The sequence below is a fragment of the Camelus bactrianus genome, chromosome 20 (assembly GCF_048773025.1).
Source record: "Camelus bactrianus isolate YW-2024 breed Bactrian camel chromosome 20, ASM4877302v1, whole genome shotgun sequence".
Classification (NCBI taxonomy): Eukaryota; Metazoa; Chordata; class Mammalia; order Artiodactyla; family Camelidae; genus Camelus; species Camelus bactrianus.
The window spans coordinates 8551620-8573146 of NC_133558.1; the positions used below are offsets into that span (position 1 = coordinate 8551620).

Below are 21527 nucleotides of genomic sequence, written 5' to 3' on the forward strand. Positions count from 1 at the left end.
TCACTGCTGGTGGGAATGTAGTTTGGTGCAGCCACTATGGAAAACAGTATGGAGATTCCTCAAAAAGCTAAAAATAGACTTACTATATGATCCAGCAATCCCACTCCTGGGCATATATCCAGTGGGAACCTTAATTCAAAAAGACACCTGCACCCCAATGTTCATAGCAGTAATATATACAATAGCCAAGACATGGAAACAAACTAAATGTCCATCAACAGATGACTGGATAAAGAAGCTGGGTATATATACACAATGGAATACTACTCAGCCATAAAAAATAATAAAATAATGCCATTTGCAACAACATGGATGGACCTGGAGAATGTCATTCTAAGTGAAGTAAGCCAGAAAGAGAAAGAAAAATACCATATGATATCACTTATACGTGGAATCTAAAAAAAAAAAAGAAAGAAAAACAAACGAACTTATTTATAAAACAGACTCATAGACATAGAAAACAAACTTGTGGTTACAAGGAGAGGAACGGGGTGGGAAGGGATAAATTGGGAGTTTGAGATTTGCAGATACTAACTACTATATATAAAATAAACAACAAGTTTATACTGTATGGCAATATGTTGTAGTAACTTATGGTGAAAAAGAATATGAAAACAGTGTATGTATGTTCCTATATGACTGAAGCATTGTGCTGTACACCAGAAATTGACACAAGATTATAAACTGACTATACTTCAATAAATATACCTATATTAGTAAATAAATATATATTTATATATATATAAAGAAGGTAGGACTCTGGCATGTTGAACACAATGTCCAGATCTGCACTGTCCCCAGAGTGACTTGGGCCACAGCTGGGAAGGCCTGGCTGTATTCTCTGGCCAAGTTCCCAGGTTCCTTTTTCAGTGTTTCTTTTGCGTTTCTGAAGGAATTTCTAGACATTCGAGATCCACTTGGCTAATTACATAGTACCGTTGACATAAGATCACCCTGAAACCACTTACCATCCTCTCTCAGCCTTCGAATCTCATCACTTACTGTCGGGGGGGGGGGGGTTAGGAGGGAGAGGAATTCCAACCTATCTTGTTTTCCGGGAAGAAGAAAGTGAGCCAACCAAAAACATTAAGCAACTGATGCAGGAAACACTCAGCCTATTCACTTTCTCCATCCTGGCCCACTCGGCTTGCTTTTTTTTTAACAGGAGTCTGTACGTTAGCACAGCACAGGCTGATTACGGTACAGTTTTTGCTGAGCCAAGAAAAAAAGAGGGGAAGGGGAGAAGGAGTCAGGAGGAAAGGCAGGTAGCTGAGTAGACGTGAAAAGAGTCAGGCGTCCATGAACATGGGGTAGCTGGGCTGAACGTGAACATGGGCCGCCCTCCAGACAGACTGCTGAGGGCCCGCTGGGACGTTCTAAAGCAGAGTAAGAACGCAAACCGTTGTAGCGGCTTCTTTTTTGGCATCTGTTTGTCTCAGAGTACCAGCTTCTTTTAGACTCAACTTATATTTGGAAATACTACAAAAACACAAAATTGACCAGCTCACAATATTTTCTGTCCATCCTGGAGGGAGTAAGATTAAATATTAGCAATTCTATGCTGAAGACAATTTCTGACCTTTCAAAATCTCCTAGAACATAAGTTTTGTTTTGTTTTTTTGCTGGAAAAGACTTTGACTATCAACTAGCTCTCCGACTTAAGAAAGGAAGGAATTATTAATATAATTTCTGTTTTAGACATGAGGCAACTGAGCCCTAGAAAGATGAAAGGATTTAATTTTCCTGAAGTCCTGCAGCAAGTAAAGGGGGCTGAACCCAAGTGTCCCCTCTGGCAACGCTCTGTCTTACCTCCTGTTGTCTCTCAGGCTGATGAGGGATCATGCTGAATTACAAGGAGTAATTCCTTCTGTGCTGGAAGGAGGGAATGGGGAACAAACCGGTGGTTACTTACAAGGCTGCCAAAATCTGCAGAGAGAGGAGCGTGAGTGGTTCTTGAGCCCGGGCTGTGCATTAGAATCACCTGAAGACCTGTGATTGGGCCCCTGGCAGAGGAGTTAAATCAGAATCTCGGTGAGGTGGGGGGTGGGGTCAGCCTGGGTATCTATTTTGTGAAAGTTCCCCCAGGTGATTCTAAGATGCAGCCAGGGCTGAGAGCCACTGTTCTAGAAGCATGAGTGATTCTACAGGGGGCTAGATGGAAAACAAAGACTGGCCTAGGGCTGTGATGCCTCACCTTCACCTGGAGGGCTTGCTGGGCCCAGGTCCGAGTTCCCCTGTTTCCCGAGACCGAGGATTTGTGTTTCTAACAAGTTCCCCAGCTGATGGCACTGAGCCAGGGAGCACACTTTGAGAACTGCTGCTCTACAGGTCACTTTTCAAACTGCCCCCAGCCTGAGAGTCTGTTGTACCCCCTAGAGTGGACTTGGGGAGCACAGGACGGGGAGGGGGGCAGTTCTGATTAAGACTCTGAGCAAAAATGATTGCAGCGTACATGGCACCCACTGTAGTTGGTGCCGTCTCTCAGGAATCCTGGGCAGGAAAACATGGCCACAAGCGACCCACGACACAAAAAGCAGAACTGAAAGTTAATTATATTTCCTTTCTTGGCTAAAAGTCAAGTCTCTTGAAAGTCATCCTAGAGTTAATTGTCGGGAAAGAGTTCTGAAAAGGCTACACGTGGTCCATGATCAGGCCACTGAGCAACCCAGCCACCAGGAGCCAGCGCTGGGTTGAAGAAAACCAGCTTGCCAGGAGATTCGGGCCTTTGGAGCTCCGTGGGGCTTGTCCCAACTCCTTTTCTTCACCTTATAGGGTAGTTGCCAGGACCTCAGTCACAGAATGAGGTCTGAGAACAATCTGATCTCAGAGGAAAGGCAGCAGAGAAATGAACACACAATGGGTGTGGCAGCCACACAGTTCTCTGGATAGAAAAGCCTGGCACTGCCGCTGCTCCTCGGTCCTGTGCCTTCATGACGAACCATGCCTGGGCCAGGCAAGGCCACAGCGGCTCAAAGAAATGGTGTGTGAGCCGGTCAAACTCTGAAAGCGGGGACAGTGGCCTAGAGTTCACGAATGCATGGAAAGACCGTGTAGGCAATGCGGGGAGGGGGCTGGCACACAATGAGACCTTCCAGAAAAGTAGCCATTAGTAACTACGTAGGGCGTAGAAAATTGAAAAGACTCTCCAGTGAACGTGTAAGTTCACAGCCATGCCTCACCAAAGACTCCTTCCATGAAGTGTTGAAGTGTTGATGTGTGCAATGACACAGCAAAGCACTCCAGGGAGGGGTGAAACCTTGGGAAAATTCTTCTCTCCAACAGAGTAACCTCACGGGCAGGACCCTACTGATGGAGACGCGGACAAACTCACAGAGCCAGCTACATATATGTGGGAAGTACACATACAGGCTTTTCAACGTGAGATTTTAAGTTATTCCTTAACAGGGAGAGACAAGAATTTGGTGCCACAGTCACTTTTCCAGGTCACTAAGGCAAGGGTCTGACTTGGTGCCCTGAGTCCGTCTGCAGCCAAGAACAAGAGCTCCCACGGACTTGACATGAAACGTGGGACCGAGGCTCTGGGCAGTGGGGGCTGCCTGGGAGGAGGGCTTCACCTCTGATCTGTTCCCTCTGATCTGAACTGCCCGAGTCCCCACATCAGTGGAAGTGCGTTAAACTGCACAGATACACCACCTGGTGCTGAATTTCAGGGGACATAGCTTATCTGAACGTGCCACTTGTGAAAAAGGCTTTTTCCAAGCCCATTAGCTGGGTCAAGGATGCCAAAAAGCCAGTGAAAGAAAGCACATGGAGGCGTTAGTGTCGACTTTGGGGTTGTTTACGACCAGGCTTAAATTGTTTCACAAGCCCTGGCCTAATTTCTGCAAAGCTTTCAACACTGAGGATGAAAGGCATTCCAGAGCTGAAAAGGATGCTGTCCTCCCCAGCGCTGGGACTGTCGGTGGTAATGCCAGCTGTTTGCTGCCTCCTGACAGGCTTAGGGAAGAACCTTTCATCCACTTACACTCTGCTAACAGCCACCCGTGGAAAGGAGGGCTTTTGTTTCCATAAAGAAATACGAATGAAAGGGCTCTGAATGGCGGTAGACAGGCAAAAGAGAGGGGGCGTTTCCAGAATGTCAGATTGGCTGACCTAAAGGGGGGAGGGAAGAAGAGGTGGGGGAGGGGTGGGAGACGAAGTGGGGGAGGAGGGGGAGGGAGGGAGCTGGTGGGGGAGGGGTGGGGGCTGGGGCTGCCCCTCAGTTACCTGGGGAGCTTAAAATTTTTTAAATTGTGGCAAAATATACAACACATAAAATTGACCATCTTAACCATCCAGCTTTGTTGAAACAAGAACTTCCTAAAGATGGCAGTTTGGGCACCTAGAAGGGGTCTTTTGATGTCAGCGTATCATTATTTAAATCATATTCAATCACGATGGAAAATTTTCATAGTTGAGAGTAAGAATCATGCAAAAGCTGTTTCTGCCAGACTCAGGGGTTCTCAACTTTTTTGTGCCTTGTATATCTTTGGCAGTCTTGTAAGTCAATGGATCCCTTTTTGGAATAATGTTATTATAATTTAATGACATTTGGAATAATGTCATTAACCTCCAGGAAAATGTTTTCAAATGTATAAAATAATACACATATGACTATAAGGTAGTGAATTATATTGCTATACAGGTACCTCTAAATTTTTTAAAGTTGTGATAGGGCAGTGTATGGGCTTTTTACTGAAGTATTAAATAACAAGATCTGGTTGTAGTCTAATGATTTCCATAATTTTAGAGAAGTCATGAGTATAAATGATATTTTAAGATATCGGCAAAACCAGTGATGAGATCTGAAGATATATGTGATTCCTATTGGTGATAAAGTCACAGATGCCACTAATCCACCTGTGACTTGATGCCACAATTGAAGAAAATGCTGAATTTCAGTTAGAGTTAGTAAAAATTAAGATTTTTGTTTGTTAGTTTTTTTCTTTCGATCCAACTTCAAAGACTGCCTGGAATTCATATTCTGGCCCAACTGAAGGATGAAGGGAGTGTTGAGTGGACAAGGAGAGCTTCAAGGTGGGAGCGGGAGCAGGCTGGGAAGGGATGTGGTCCAGCATAGCAAAGGCAGAGGTACCCGCCTTTGTTTCCAAGCAAGGATGAGGAAGCAAGTCAGATACAACCCACACTCAGTGATCAGGAAAACAGGCAGGGAGGCGCTCATCAGATGACCTCTGTTTGGATGAATGGATAAATGAAAGCAAGAGGTTATTGTCAACAAGGGGAAAAACCTGAGTGTCACAGCAACCCGATGAGATCGGGGACAGAGCTGAGGACTGAGCGGGGGGTCCAAGGCAGCAAGCCACGGCTGGATGCGGCTAGGGAGCACCTCCTCCTGCTCCCCGAGGAGAGTGCCTTCAGAAATGCTCTCGGCAAGAGGAGAAAGCAGATTGAGTGATGGCCTGGTGGGCGGGGTCCCCGAAAGCTGAGGAGGGTGAGACATCCTGTGTGTGGGAAAAAATAAAGGCTATCTGGCAGATTCCTGAATGTGTCCCCAGGGGGGACGAGCAGACAGGGTGAAATGGAAGATGTAGAATCCTTGGGGACTGCAAACAGCAAAAGCAACAAGAAAGGAGGAGGGGACCCAGGGTGCACTCGGAGTCTGGTGCTCATTTAACACAGAGGGTCGTATGGAAATTTTCCCAGCAAACGCCGACGGTTTGATGGCTTTGAACAGCTCTAGAAGTGAGTCAGCCCAGCTCTTCCAAGTTCCTGTAAGAATTCCGCCCTCGTGCTTTCTCGTCTTCTCTCCTCCTCCTCAAACAAGCTGTTCTCAGCACACAGATAAGGCTGTCAGCCGCAGAGGAGCCACGTCTCAGGTGTCTCACGTAACACAGTTATCTCCAGAACCTTCCACATCTTACATGCGTGCCTCTGGTCTTCTACCTGTTTCCCTCCGCTCGTCTTTTTACCCTTGGCAGGAATGTCCACTCTTGCTTCTGCCTCATGTCCCTGCTGCCACCCCCCAAGACCCCAGTTCCTTCTCTTTTTGCTCCCCATCACTTCCGCCCACTCGCCTTCTCAGTGAAGCAGATGTTTTAGCTCCTCACAGCAGGGCTGATACCAGATACCCAGTTATTCTTCCCCGGCTGGCTCTCTCTTCTGCTTCATGGTAGAAACCTGAGTACTCAGCCCAGCACACTGAAGAGGGACTGAGGCCCCAGCCTCACCTGTTAGCTGCCACATCCCAGACAAGCAGCCTCAGAAGACCTAGAAAGACAGCAGGGACTCTGGCCTTCCTTTCCGCCTCTATATTTTCACCAGCTATTCTGTCTGTTTGATCTTGGTTTTAAGGAGCCTAGAGTGAGTCACTATTCCCAAGGCAGCCCCAAACAGCTTTGGTCTGGCCTGATTTAGACCCCTCAATGCTCCCTAAAAGGGAGTCAGTGACTTGGTGGGGTTCAAGGCTGAGGACAGCCTAGGGCCTCATGGGCTTCATGGTCACGATCCCCATGGCCCTCTTAGGTTCCTCCTCCCAGGGCATCCGGCTTCCAAGGGGCTGATGGCCAGTGATAAATGGGTCAGAGACAATGGGACTTACATACATGTGCCTCCCAGGTTGTAATTCTGGGATTGAGCCCCACCAATGTACAAATCATCTACCAAGAAAGAAATGCATCTATAACTGCCCAAGAAGTTACTCCTAAAGTTAGTCTTTCATTTTTACTCATGGCCAAAAGGAGAGTTTTGTTTGACCTAAGATGGTTAGAATATGGGTAACATTAGGAGAGAAAGGGGTTCCCATCATTAGGATATTTGGGAGCAAGTCCAATAACCAACTTAGAAGTCCATCTAGTAGAGGTGTGGTTGGACCACAGTGGTGCTGCAAAGACTGTCCTAGCTCAAGTCATCTCTCAAGAATTTACCCAGCAGATGGAGACTCAGAGATAGGATTCAAAAGGGAGCCTGAACTTGAATGAACAAGGCAAAGAATTCTGAACATTTTGCATAAGCGTCTTCATAGAGGTTTTGGCTAAAGTAAGCTGTAACGCTGTCTAGTTGGTCATGACAAGGCTCACATGCTATCAAGTGCCTTTTTTCTATTTCTGTGGTTGTCACTTCTCGGCCAGCCTTCCGCAGGGAGCACTGCTCCTGACAAAGGCATGTGGAGACTGCCTAGGACAATCAAGGCAGAGGGATCTTTTCTCAGGCAAGATTCAGGTAAGTGTGGGTTCATAAAATGGGAGCATACAACTTATAGAGTGAGGTGAAATTATTTTTCTATGCAAAATTCTGCATACTTTGTACATGTATAGTCCATTCTCATAACAATTGTAGCAGTCATTTTATTTTTCCACAAAAGGTGCTAAAACGCTTAAGACAAAAGCAGCAGGAGATAAAACCAGAAAATGGTCATGCACGTGTGCGCACACGCATGCACGTGTGTGTGGTGGGGCAGGGGCTGAGGTAGCTAGGCACGGGAGGAGACACAGATTTCTCTTCATTTGACCCGTAAACTACAACCTCAATGACTCGCAATGTAATTGCAACTGTTCTTTGGAAACCGCAGTCCAGAGACTATGAAAGCAATGCGATCATATCCTGTGATTTCGTAGGAGGCAGCATAATCCCTGGTTTATGTAACAGGAAATGAGCCTAAGTTGAGAGGAACCAGCATCACCAAGAGATTCCAAATCTGCGAAGGAACAACTAGCTCCTGGATTGAAAATATACATAAGTGCTTAGGAAAGTGATGTCTTCCATGAGGGGCTGGTTCCCAGACCACTCTGCTGGAAGAAACTCAGAGGACCGGACCCCACGGCAGCCACGTAGTACATTTGGGCAAGTGAGGCGTTCAGCTTTGACAAAGTGTTCTCTCTCACTGCCTTCTTCAGTACTGAGCTTAGACTTACTACAGTGTCATAAGGTTCAGAATGTTATACGTGCATCGTAATAACCCATGTGAACCCAAGAGTTTGCTGCAATTTTATTGCCTTAACAGATGGGCTGCGTTCTGAATGCATTAACATCATGACTTGCTCATGAAGGAATGAATCACGGAATCTCAGCTTTTGTTTTCTTCTTCCTGAGTCTAAACTGTTTTTAAGTGAACGGAAAGCATGGACCAGAAGAATTACCTACGTGCGTTCTTTAAGACAGCAGATGGTGGAAAGGAAAGGCCAGCCCATCCTCATTCATGCAAATTTGAAATTCGGCTGAGCTCAGTTCTAGATGGTTGCCCTTAAACACTACTAAGAACGAAGTAAGCAAAGATGCTCTTGAAAATAGTCAGCTGAGCCTGTTAGAACATGTCTTGCAGAGCTTGGTGGGTGGTATTAGGTCAAGATCTTGAAATAACAGAGAATTCTAAAATTTTCTCCCCCAATCTAAAGTCTATGCTGTCATCTTCTTGTTTGTTGGGACCAGACTTTCAACCACCCAGACACACACACACACACCCCAAATGGCCTTATACAGGTTATCTCCCCACCATTTCCACATTTTCAAAATGAGGCTTTGAACCAGATTGCTCTAAATTGCCTCCAGTTCTAACTTCCACATCTACATGTATCTACAATCAAAAAGAACAGCTTCTCCCATGCTAGATACATACACACAGACACCCACACACACCCTGGATGCTCCACCATCATTCCCACCCCATTCTTGCTTCACATCCCATAAACTGGCCAGGTACCTAACTCATCAGATGGAGCACCCTCTAATAAACAGGAAAACAGCTGGACTCGTATCTTCTCTTCAATATTTATTTGGTACTTCCATTCCTTTATCCAACCAACGCAAATTGAGGACAGCAGGAAGCCAGGTTTGAAGTGGTACAGGCCAGTGGGTGGAATGATGGTAACCACAGCCCCCTGAGCATCGCAGAGGTAACAGCAGGCATCTGCTCTGGGCCGGGGCACGGACTGTCCAGCCCGAGGGCCTGGTAGGGAAGGCCGCCTCCCACAGCAATGTGGCCTTTAAAACACTAAGAACAGTTGCATTCATTGTCTTTTTTTGTTTTGCTTTAATAATTAAAAAAAACCCAAACCTTCTATAATTTATAAGCTATTTTTTTGCTATCACATTATATATAAAATATAGACTCTGTTTACTTTATAACACACATCTTTTGCCCTTGATAAATAACTCTTTAAAATATCTAGTATACATGCCTTGACTTTTATATATAAGTTTGGTTTTATACATATACATACATATATATACTCATGTTTGTAAAACACAATAAATATATACTCGACGTTGACAATCAAACAAATGCAATTTTGGTTAAAAAAAAAAATGAAGTACAGTAAAAGCACCAGGCAACAAACAGAAAGCCATACTTGCTAGAAACTTCCCCCTCCCCTGGGCAAGGCACAGGGCGGAATACTAAATTCAGCTGGATGCCTGGCAGGGGTCCGGGTGGGGGTGGGGGTGGCGGACAGGAGTAGGCAGGTCTCCTGCTTGCGTTTTCTTTCTGAGCCTCGGACTAGAATCACAAAGAATCCCATCAAGTTTATGAGGAACAACTACGGGGAACATCCAACAACATAGCCTTTGTGATGGCTGCGGGGCACAGCAGAGACCTGGATGGACGGGGAAGGACAGATAGCTGGCACCAGACTTAGTCTGTGGGCCCTGCTCACACCCTCCCAGACAAGCTTTTGACTGCCACGCTAAGCATGGAGCCACTGCATGTGACATGGCCTCGTGATGACTCTCCTCACTGCTGGCGTAAACAGAAAGGGGCAACAGATTCGAGAGCATTCAGTAGTGCAACACTTTAGGAGCCTGACTGAGCCAGCCGCTTGGGTAGCCCTCCCAAGAACTCCGGCAAATAGGGACTGTGTCTCGGGGAAGGAAAGGTCGGTAGGCCACCAGCTGCTGCTGCTAACTGGTGTAGCTACTCGGATAAGGTCTTGGCTTCACCTCCAGGCTATGATGAGACCACTGTGCCCATCACCTCTTTAAGCAGCAAGAAGGTCTTCACTCCTCTTGGGAGACATCCTGAAGCACTCCCCACCTGCCCACTTCTCTACCCCGGGGTGGGGTGGGGCAGGGCAGGCTGGGGGGGGCCTGCGGGCTGCAGACAAATACAGCTTTTCTTTCATTACCTTCCTATCCCCAAAAAGGAACTGAAATGCAGGGCTCTGAGAGTTGATCAAAAAAACAACAACAAAGCTCCCCAGCGTTGTGGCCTCTGCCCTATAAACTTCTGGATTTGGACGGCCGGAAAAGTGGGTGGCGGGGAGGGCAGGGGTCCTAAGGGAGTCAAGGCCTAGATCTGATCCGGGAGAGGGGTGGGGGCCTCAGGAATCCCAAAGGTGGACATCTGCATATGTGCCCTCCACCCTGGCCAAAGACAATACAAATTAGAGACTGTTGTTCACATTACAGTCACAAGGGGAAATTTTAAACAGCTAGTTTTCTGAGTCCTCTCAAGACATCATTGAGTTTCTTAAAAAAACCAAAAAAAATTCAGCTGCAACAGCTCAGGTCCACTGCAGGTCTGAGTTCTAAATGCAGCTCTTCCATCAACTAGCTATGGGACCTCAGACGAGTCATCGCACTTCTGTAGGCCTCCCGCTCCCCATCTGAGAGCTCTGAAGATGCTGTGTGAGGCAGGATGGGATCTTAGAGTCAGAAAACTGGAATTTTAGTCCTGGCTCTACCGCTCTGAAGCGGTGTGACCTTGGTCGTCACTTAACATCTTCGGGATGTAAAAATAAAGGAACTGAACATATTGATTGGGCTCTGAAGTCCCTTCAGATGAAAATAGATTTACCTTCTCCCCAAGGTACCCTTAGCAATACTGAATCCCCACCCCACAGCCACCAGAATAAAAGCAATGCAATCAGAAACCTATTTTATGACCACAGGTCAATTTCCACAGCTGCAGCTACGAGACATGATGAAGACTTAAGAGAGTCTACAGGTAGAAACACAACGCACAGCTCAAATCTGAGTCCCAAACAAATGAACTTTAGGAGCCCCATTCCCTGAGAAAAGCCATTTTCCTATGTTATACTCAGACCAGCAAGAGCAAAACCCAACCGTCTACAATAATCGGCCAACAGTGTTTTGAAACTTCCCAAATCTGCAGTTTGCTGCATCACCTACAATCAGAATCAACCCACGAAGTTGGTTCTAAAAGAAGCTGAGTGACATTCCCCTTTTGGAAGGGGAAGAAAAATCGACTCTTCTATATGCAGCTCAACAAGGAACCTTCTGGCAGAACATCAAACGTGGCGTCCTGCTCAACGGGAAGGTGCCGACAGTGGCAGAGTGGAGCCCCACGCAGGTCACACTGAGCTCTAATTGCTGTTGCTCCATAGACCCCAACAGGGTTCCACCAGGAGTGCTTCCCTGCCCCGCACGGAACTGGAGAAACTCAAACCTGGGAGGCAGCGTGGTTTGGAGGCGAAGAAAGGTTTGGGATTCGAGTGATCCCTCCTCTACTTAGTAGTTCTGTGGCTCTGGACAAATTACTCTTCCTCTCAGCCCCCATGTTCTCACGTGTAAAATGGAACAACCCACTACTATGGAGTTGTTTTTATGGATTAAGTGAGATACTGTACTTAAAACACCCCGCACACAGTGGAAGGTCAGGACATGTGGGAGTGTGGGGAGTATTTAGATGGATCCCCGCAGACAGGGCAGGGTCTGGGAGAAGATCATCTTCAGCTGGAGTCAACCAAGACTGCCCTTAGAGGCTAGAGGTACCTGCTACCAGGTAGGCTGAGGAGCGTCCCCTGCCGTGCCTCTGCCATCGGGGGCAGAAGTCGTAAGGAAGCTGACAGTGGTCCTGGACTCTCTCCAGAAGAAACCTCAGAGCATCCAAACCTTCTAAGCAAGCACGGAGCATTCCCAAACCCTTGTGGGCACCGGGTAAGAGCCTGACTTAGAATCTCAGAATCTGGAACATCAGCAGAGGCCACCAGTGGCAAACATACGATGATGGCCACAAAGCAGGGAAGGAGGGACTAAGTGTGATGCCCCTAAAATGGAGACTCCATTACTCCAGGTCCCCAAAACACAATCAATAAGGCAGAAAGGGGCCGATCACTCCCAAGACTCCATCTGAGCCCAAATCCTTCTGATGGTACCCAGTCCCCTGTGGGGGACTGTTAGGGATGCTGGGCCGGAACAAAGTCCTTCTGTAGAATGTTGCTGAAAGCTTGAGATTTCTGCTGTACCTTGTGGCTCCCAGTCAAGTCTTTGCAAGTAGTAGGGCAGGGGCCAAAGGGGCACCAGGGAACCCATTTACTATAGTTTTTGTTTTTTTCAAAAATGAACTATCTAGGTCTTGTCTTCCTCTTGTCCCTACCACATGCATTTCAGTAGATAAAATTTGAGAACACTTACTAAAATATTTTCATGCTTCTTTTAAAGAATATATATTCTTTCTCTATACCCCAGCCTCAAGTGAGAATTTTTATTTTAGACACTAAATATTTATCACAGAGCTCAGAGATCTTTTAGGGGAAAAAAACTCCCAAGTATTTTAGTTAAGTACAGAAACAGGAATATCCCTACTTAGATTATAAATGACTTAGAAAAATGAGACCCACAGAGTCACTAGTTTCCTTTTTCTTCATCCTTAATCACAGCCTTTGGGCTAGCTAGGAAAATAAAAATTATTTCCACTCAATTTCCACAAAAGCTATTTATCTAGAAAGGAATTTAGGACAATCTGAACCAAAACAGTCCATGGCATGACCCTCTGCTCAAACTGTTACTGGGAGACTTCCATTCTACCAAGTCTCTAGTTTTGAACTGATAGCTACAAAAGCTGGCACGCTGATCATGAACTTTGCCAACAGCACAGGGACCTAACGTACAATGGTGAGTTTCAGGTGACTAACCTCAGCATGTTGCAGTGAGGCCCCAGAAAGCAAGGTCATTCCTTCTGGGAATGTAATCCTTACTCCTCTGTGTGAGAGAATCCCAACATCCCCGTGGTGTTGGGGCTTGACCACGCTGCACCCTCGTGCACCGACCTAGGGAGGAGGAGGGAGGCTGCAACTGACCAGACTGCTCAGTTTCAGGTTTTGCTCTGAGAGCCTGGGGGTGCCCTCTGGGCCCCTTAAATTCTCTTCCAGGCCGCCTGCCAGCCGTCTGAAAAGAAGCTTAAGCCTCACTTGTGTGCCAAAGACAACAGTTGGATTTCTGTGACTGTAAACACACACTATGTAGATTTACAAGTAACAGTCTCCACACTGACCTTGACAAATGTCCTATGGGGGAGAGGAAGGGTGAAGGATTAAGAAAAGAGAACAAAAGTGTAATTTCCCATTTTCAAAATGTATTTGACTTGGGCTTTCTTTTTGGTTTGAATTTTTAAGAGTGATTTCTAGTAACACTGGTGATAGTGAGCATTTATCAACGTGTGTGTGTGTGTGTGTGTGTGTGAGTGAGTGAGTGAGAGAGAGAGAGAGTGTGTGTGTGTCCAGTGAGTCCCTTCCGCACTGCCTGCTCCAAGCCTACAGTTATAAGCAGAGGGTGACAAGACAAGAGAGACAGGAGACCAAGGGAAGGAAGATTTTTTTTTCCTACATTAGGCTTTTCAAGCCTACGTGAAGTATACACATCAGAGGGCTTTGAAACCCTATTTAGAAACACTGAAAATGATATTCCTTGCTGGCCTTTTAATACCTATTCAAAATTTTTCAGGTGTGTGATTCATGAAAGCAAAGGTCAAAGCTAAGGAAAAGAGCCTTGACTTTTATTTATTTATTTACTTTTTAAGGGAAGAGGATTATATCTGAGTAGACCTGAAGATTTCCCTTTTTCAATCCACAAAGCTGGGGAATCTCCGAAGAGCCCTTCCCCAGTTTCCTAGGAGAGCCTGGGCCTGGGCTGGCTCACTCTCTGCTGCTGGGGAACCGTCACTGCCACCCGGGTGCGCACAGCTGCCCCCAGTCCTGGAGACCAGCACAGAGCAGGCCCTCAAACCCCAAGCTCCTGCTGTCTCCTTGGCCCCGTCAAAGGACAGCCTCCCCACCCCAGTACCCGGCCCCTCTTACCCTCCACCCCATCCCACGGGAAATAGTTACACGGTGGCTCCTCGTGGGCTTTTCGCTGCTCACAAATCCAAAGGGACATTTTCCTCTCTGCCTCATCTGTCTGGGTGCAGGGTGTACCCTTGCTCTCTCCTTTCGGTTCAAGGGAACCCCTCCCTCTTCTTGTGGTTCCTGGCATTCCCACACCCCACCTCAGGTCAGAAGGGCAAAAAGTCAGTGAGGAAGGCACGCCCTCCTGCGTCCTGGGAGGAAGACCAATCAATCAAGAAAGCTACACACTTTGCTACCAAGTACTTTCTCCTTCAGACACTAAGTGGCTTCCTGGAATCTGAACTTTCTCGTTAGCCGCTGCGCCCCCACCTCTCCCCAGACCCACAGGCTTGCGTGGACGTGTGAAGATGTGCCTTCTCCTGCCAACTGAGCTGCCACTGGATACAGGGCCTTGACCTCGCAGGAGCATTTGGCTTGCAAAGGAGGCCAAGGTGTCGGGGAGGGACGAGGTGCGGAGGACCGCAACCCCGCCCCGCCCCACAGTGAAGGGCAGCAGAGGCAGCTGAACCTCCTCTCTCTACGCAGGCGCCAGCAGGGACGACCTCGGAGCAGGCCCTCTGAATACCCCCAGGTACTAGCTCAGCCCTGCAACAGTCTTGTTGGGGGGGGGGGGGCCCTCACCTGGGCAGGAGCTCGGTCTCCCAGATGCCATTTTCTCACACCGCCTTTCCCCTTCCCCGTCCCCACACTCCTCGAGGCCGCCTGTCCCCCTGGCCTTTCCCACTCTCCCGGCCCCACGGGGGACCTAACCAAAGTCGCGCTGGGTCCCCGTTCCTTGCTAGCAATACAGGGACATCCTGCTCCGGCGCATGGCCTCGCTGATCAGGTAGGCGGGGCTCAGCTCGGGCTCCTCCGTCATGACAGCGATGTTCTGCCACTCGCCCGTCTGGCTGGACCTCTTGATGGTGTCCACCACGCACAGGGCGTACAGGCAGTCGTCGAAGGTGGCGGCCATGGTGAGCGGCCGCCCGTCCCACGTGCGCCGGTCGTCCTGGTCCTGGAAGGCCTGGCGCACCGCCTGCATCATCTTGATGGTGCCGCGCAGGTAGGGCGAGGGGATGTCGCTGAAGGCCTTCTCGGGCAGCAGGGAGTTGCTGACGGGCGTGGCGTCCTGCACCAGCAGCTCCTGCTCTGGGGCGCTGTTGCGCTGCCCATACAGGTCCGTGCCCACCGCCAGCAGGCGCCCGGCCGAGCCCACCACGGTCACGTCCTGCTTGAACTCGCCGGGCACGTTGAAGTTTAGCGTGACGGTGCAGCACACCCCGCCCTCCAGCACCATCTGGAAGGTGCAGAAGTCGTCGCTGGTGATCTGGCGGATGCCCTTGATGTGGTCGGTCTGCTTCACGAAGGTCTTGAGCAGCCCGTGAACCTTGACGGCCTTCTGGCCGGTGAGGAAGGTGAGCAGGTCGATGATGTAGGTGCCCACCGAGTGCAGGCCGCCGCCGCCCATCAGGTCATCGCAGCTCCAGTTGTACTTCTTGCCCAGCAGGCTGCCGCCGTGCACCTGCACCTCGCACACCAGCAGCTCGCCCACATAGCCCTCCTGGATGAGCTGCTTCATGCGCACGAAGGCCGGCAGGAAGCGCAGCACGTTGCCCATGATGCTCATGAGCTTGGGGTAGTAGTGGGCGGCCGACATCATGCGGAAGGCGTCCAGCGGCGTGGCCGTGCGGTCGCAGATGACGTTCTTGCCGATGCCTGCGGGCGGGAGGACAAACAGTACATCAGGGCCCTGGCGCCGAGACAGCGACAGGGGACGCTGTGGCCCCCGGATGGGAACTTACTGACGGACCCAGACCAAACTAGGTACCCTTTTTACAATTTAGAAACATTTTATAACGCCTTTTATTTATACAAAAATAACACTTGGGTCCAATTATTTAATTTTAGTATTAAACCATCGGCATTGATTTCAATATTTATTTATTTTCATACATTTAAATAGTCTATTTTAATATTTTTAAATGAATGTACCAATATCAAATGTTTTAATTTTTTATTTATATTAATCTATAACATTTTATATACAAATGTATTTTACTTGTAATAATATATTCAAATATAAATTTTAAAATATATTTAAAATATTTAAATATGAGTTCTATTAAAGTATACAATATAACTTTTCACATACAAAATATATTTTATTAAAAGTTATCTTACACAGGAAATGTTTGACATGTTTTATTTTATATGTAAGATATAACTTATTAAAAAGACCATATGTAGAGAATAGTGTCTTTATCTGGACAGAACCAGAAGACATAAGCTGAAATCATGGCCAAGGAGAGTCTGATTAAGTATGAGGAAGAATGTCTTCATATCCTTCAAAGGTCTAAGCGTTTAGCCATCTTCCCCATAACCATCAACAAAGGATTGTTTTTTGAGTGTTTTCTTGCTTGTCTGTTTTGCATTATGGATTAGGACTGGCAGTGGTCACAGATGTGTGTGTTTGATGTTCTCCTGCTCCTTAGGCCAAGAGCAGATATTCCTTACACCTGAGGGGTGGGCAGTGGCCCGACCCTCACCTGTCCTCACGGTGGGGTTTGGTTCCTTTGGCAACGGAGCTGAGGCCAAATAAGAATTCGGCTTATGTGCTGACTGTACTGGGTGCACACATTACAGGTAGATGGAAACCCTTTCAGAGACTGCGTAGTTCTGGGTCAGGAGACAACAAAGCTGAGGGAAGGCGAGTGGCAGAGAATGAGAAAAGGATTTATTCCAAGGTAAAGCCAAGAGTCAGGGAAGAAAAACAACTCAGCTGAACCTGGAGAAACAGCCAAGTGGAACTCAAAAATATAAAAAAAATAGTCTCTACTGTCTGGTCATGTTCTGCACGTAGGCCCTCTTAGGAAGAGCTGAGCGCTTGGCCACAGATGAGGGACATGCCACAGGGGAAATGGGGTGATAAGACATGTGCCCATCCCAGCTATCCTGACCATGGATGGGCACTCGACTTGTCAAAACCCATGAACACTCCCAGTAAGCTGAGCTCAGAGGGTTTGGTGGAAGTCCTGCACCTGTGGGTGGCCATCCAGTGGAGATGCCTGGACAAGGCTACGGACACGTGGCACTATCATTTCCCCTCTGGAGAGCTAACCAGAGCTGGCTGAGCAATAGAAGTGGTCAGCACAGACTGGAGAAAATAAATACAGTCAATGGCTGTCAGTTTCCACGGGCACATCTAATTCTGGCCCCAGTGAAAGGCCTGGAGCCCACACAATGACCACATCTCCTGGCCTCTTCTACACTGGCAGAGCTGGGCTGGCTTTCCTGATGACCATGAGTGAGCAGTAAGAGCACCTTTAACTCTGAGCAGCCAAGTGAAGGGATGGGGAAACACTGGTGTGTTAAACCGAATGTGCCGGGCACCCATGTAACTATGTTCTGAGAATATGGCCCTATCAGCATGAGGTTCATGTAACATGGGCTCATGTTGGCAGGAGCAGATTTATATGTGAACAGATTGGCAGGTCATTGTAGGTACAGGTGACAAATACTGCCAAAACCTGCCTCCCACCCGATGGATGTAGGCTGTGACCCTCTTTTATCTAATTCATAGTCTGCAAAACCAGCACCCAACTGCTATCGTCTTAATACACTCTACTGGTCGTGTTCATGACACATGAAAAAGAAGTTTATCTTTTTCTCTTATAAACACTGTAAGATAAAATAGTAAGAGAAGAAATAGAGAAAAACAGTTCTCTCCCACTCGGTATACCCAAAACAATATCGCAGGGGCAATTCTTTGAAGCGCTGTAGATGAAAAGATACTGAAGAAAGCTCTAGACTCCCTTTCCAGAAAAACACAGCGTGGCTTCCCCCAAGGTTCTAAGACCCAGGCATCTCTTCCTCCGGGCTATTCAAGTATGTTATGGTTCCAAGCATAAAGGCTGGGCCGTTTTATTTCTTAAGTCTCCACCATTCCTGCAGCGCCTAGAGGCGTGCCCTGAGTGTGCAGGAACCCAGTGTGCCTCACTGCCTGGCCGCACCACTCTGCCCGCAGTCCTTTGCAACGTCCACACTTTACAGGCGGGTCTTGACAACATATTAACACACAGTATTTTCAAAAGTCAAAAGAGACTTCTAGGAATCTCTCATACAGAAATCATCTAAAATGTAGGCACGGCTTACCCAAAGATGCCTCTCAGTGCATTATTTATTAAAGTGAAAAGCTGGGAGTGTTGCAAATGCCCAACCATAGGAGAATGGGTAAGTAGGCTGTAGCCCAGCCGTATAATGGAATATTGTACAGCCACTGAAAATGATGCTTATAAAACCTTTTTAATGGCAAGCAAGATGATCATGAGGTCATGTTAAGTGAAAAGGGCTCTATTCATAGACATACTATGATCTCAGCTCTCTCTTAAGAAGACAAAAGAAGAGGAAAAAACCCCGAAAGGGAACAGCTCAAAATGTTTACAGTAGTTAATTAATAGGATTAGGACTCATTTTTCTTTTCTTCACTACTTTTTTCCAGATTTTCTAAGTGTCTTTCTACTTTTATGGTCAGCAAAACATGACTTTTTCTCTCAAGCTCAAAGGAGACATGAAGAGCTCATGTGATGGCAGAAGGGCCCTCCGAAGCCTGGGGCAGGCAGGTCCTGGCCCAGCTCCTGCCCACCCTGAACTTGTGACGCTTCGAAGGCTCAGGCTACATTGCTACGTCTTTCTGCTCCAGCTCCTCAAGGCATCTTCATGATTCTGGTGAAGGCCAGGGACCCTCTCCAGAAGATGCTATTCACACATACACACAACACTTTACCCACATCCCAAGCCGGTGCACCGTCCCCTCATGGTCTGAGGAATGGGCATCTCCATGGTACATGCTCCTGGAAGCCCATATAACATATTGTCAAAAATAATATAGTGCTTCCAGCTTCAAAGGAACCCAAAATGCAGAGCTAGCAGGCCCTTCACAGATGTATAAGGCAGAGTCTGTCTTCTCCTTGTTCTACACAGATTTCCCTCAAACCTCACCTCTGTGGGGCTTCTGCAAAGCCCACTCTGCGAGCCACCCCTCCCCCACCTCCCTGCTAAGATCCTTCGGTTCTCTCGCTCAGCTTTTCCACCCAAATCTGCCCTTCTGAAATACCCAGAACCCGAAACTCCAGGGGTCTTAACAGCGTGACAAGAATCAAGGGCTTAGGCTAAAGGAATACAATTCTAATTGTGGACTTGCGGTCATCAGATAGCATGTGAGTGTGCGTGCATGTGTGTGTAGGTGCATCAGTGTGGCACAGAGCACCCCCTCACCCCTAAAATCACAGGGACGTGCACTGTCTGCACAGAGGGCTGACACAGCCCACAGTCGGGGGTATCACATGCCATTGAATATATGCAAGGATTTTTCCCAAAGAAATCAGTCAGCTTCCAAATCGCCCTGTCAGCCCAGCCTTTGGGACTGGTTCTCCAGGAATACCATAGGGCTTTGGTGTCTTCATGACTTTCCTGTGGCCTATCACCATGCCTTTCTTGCCACTGCCAGAGAAAGTACTGGAATGGGCTCTTTAGAGAAAAGCTCTCTCTCTCCATTTTGTGCTGGAAAGGAAATAATAGGGGCACCCCCCCCACACACACACACATGCCCATGGCTCTGAGATTCCTTTGATATGAAGGTAAGTAGACTCTACCAGGGAGATAGAGACGGGAGAGGGCAGGGAGAGGCGCAGCCGTGGCAGACTCCTAATGGGGGAAATCACCACCCTCGTCTCCGCTCTGGAAACCCTAGGAGGACAGCCTGTACACTCTCATCGCTGGGTGCACAACCTTACCAAAAGGACAGCAGGGCTGTCTCTATTGCCCTGCATCCATCCATCTCTCAGAGAGCAGCATGGCACACGCTCCCTTGAGGCTTGGGGTTCATATTCTCTTGGGGCCAGATGCATTCTCCTCCTAAGGCAAAAGATCCCACACTTTAGGGCCTCAATCATAGAGAAAATCATATGGCAGAGAATCAAGCAAAGAGACCTGAAACATATGGACTTGATTTCACTTCCAATAAACAGGCTGTGTGAAATGGACTCACTGAGTGCCTGAGAAAAACGCCTTGCATGTTCTGCCAGAGCCCAGACATTTCCCCAGCAGTTGGCGTTTCAGCAAAGCAAGAGCTCCCTCTCCATAAGAGGGTGGGATCAATGCCTTCTCCCCCATGTCACGGAGCTGAGGTTGGGGAGAAAATGAGATTGATGGGAAATTTCTGGAAGGGAAAGTGCCACGTGCAAAGCAGTGGGCCTGCTCTTTGTTGGAAGCTTTTGCATTAAATCATTTCAGAAGGAAGTTTACCTCCCTCCTGAGACCCCTCATGGGGAAATGCAGACCTGGCCTCCTCCAGCACCTACTGAGCATGTGCTCTGTAAAGGAGCCCAAATCTCCAAGGCCCTTGGAGGCATCAGTGCCGTCGGGACTCAGGGAAGGAGTTTCCAAGCAACAGACCCTAAAGTCTGTTCAGGGAGCTATACCCCTCAGGGTCTGCAAGCTCAGGGTCTCTAAGCTGTGGCTGAGAACCCACCCAGATCTCTTTCCAGGGACCAGAGCTTTTATAGGGGCTGATACTCCACCCCGGGGGCCCCCCAGGAGCAGGAAAGGAACGGCCCATTAACACCTCCAGAGAAAGACACCTGCCCTCTGCTGTCCCACAGAGCATTGGTCCTCTCCTGCCCTTGATCAGGTAGGTTATCTCTGGGTACCTGGAGGATGGCTGCCGCCCCGCCACCAAAATCCTTCCCCAGCATCATCAGCCTGGAACTTCAAAGCCCTCTCTGCCAGCACATTTCCAATGACACATGCCCTTATCTAATCGATGGCGGTGATCTATGAGGCCAGGGCGACTTTCCCACCCATTCTCCCTGATTATTCCACTTGTGTTGACAGCCCCTTATCTCCTGAAAGCCAAAAAGGATGCTGGTTCCCTAGGCTGGCTTGCAGTGGTCCGGGCAGGTTGGCGGAGCCCCCACAGGAGGTCCCATCAGATACGGCTTCCTAGTTTTTCCTCCCATTCACACAGTGTAGAGAAGGCTTTCTCTGCATTTCAACCAGGAAACTCGTTCTCTTCCTTCATACTCCATTCCTTCAGCACTTCTGGGCTAGGCACTGGGACCCAAAAAATGAGTAAGAACGATGAATAGGAGCTCACAGTCTAGGAGAGGAGACCAACCAGGAAATGAGGGATTAGAGGACCTGACAGACTACAGGATCTAATAGAGGGATGAACCATGGGAGGGGCTGGCCAACCGACTTGCGTCTGGTAGAAAGCTCTGCCGGCAAGGTGACATTTGGGCAGGGTTCTGAAGCATGTGTAAGAGTTTACCTCTTCATTCAGAAGCTTCGGGTCCCATTTAAAAAATGGTCTAAAACGTGGGTGTTTAATCTGGGTCTGAGAAACCACTACAATGTGACTATTTACAAAAAGTGTGTATCCTGATGTTCAATGTTCTGAGGAAGAGGGTTGTTATAGTCTTAAAAGAGTCTTATCATTCAAAGGAGATCAAA

General features: G+C 48.0%; 1 protein-coding gene across 1 annotated transcript in view; it reads right to left on the bottom strand.

The window, feature by feature from the left end:
• Positions 1-8712: 8712 nt before the first annotated feature.
• GFOD1 (Gfo/Idh/MocA-like oxidoreductase domain containing 1) overlaps positions 8713-21527 on the bottom strand; it is a 91482-nt gene continuing 78667 nt past the window's right edge. The window contains exon 2 of the mRNA XM_010945705.3: positions 8713-15734. Coding sequence (XP_010944007.1) covers positions 14815-15734 — 920 coding nt within the window. The 3' untranslated portion in view covers positions 8713-14814. The remainder of the gene's footprint in view (positions 15735-21527) is intronic.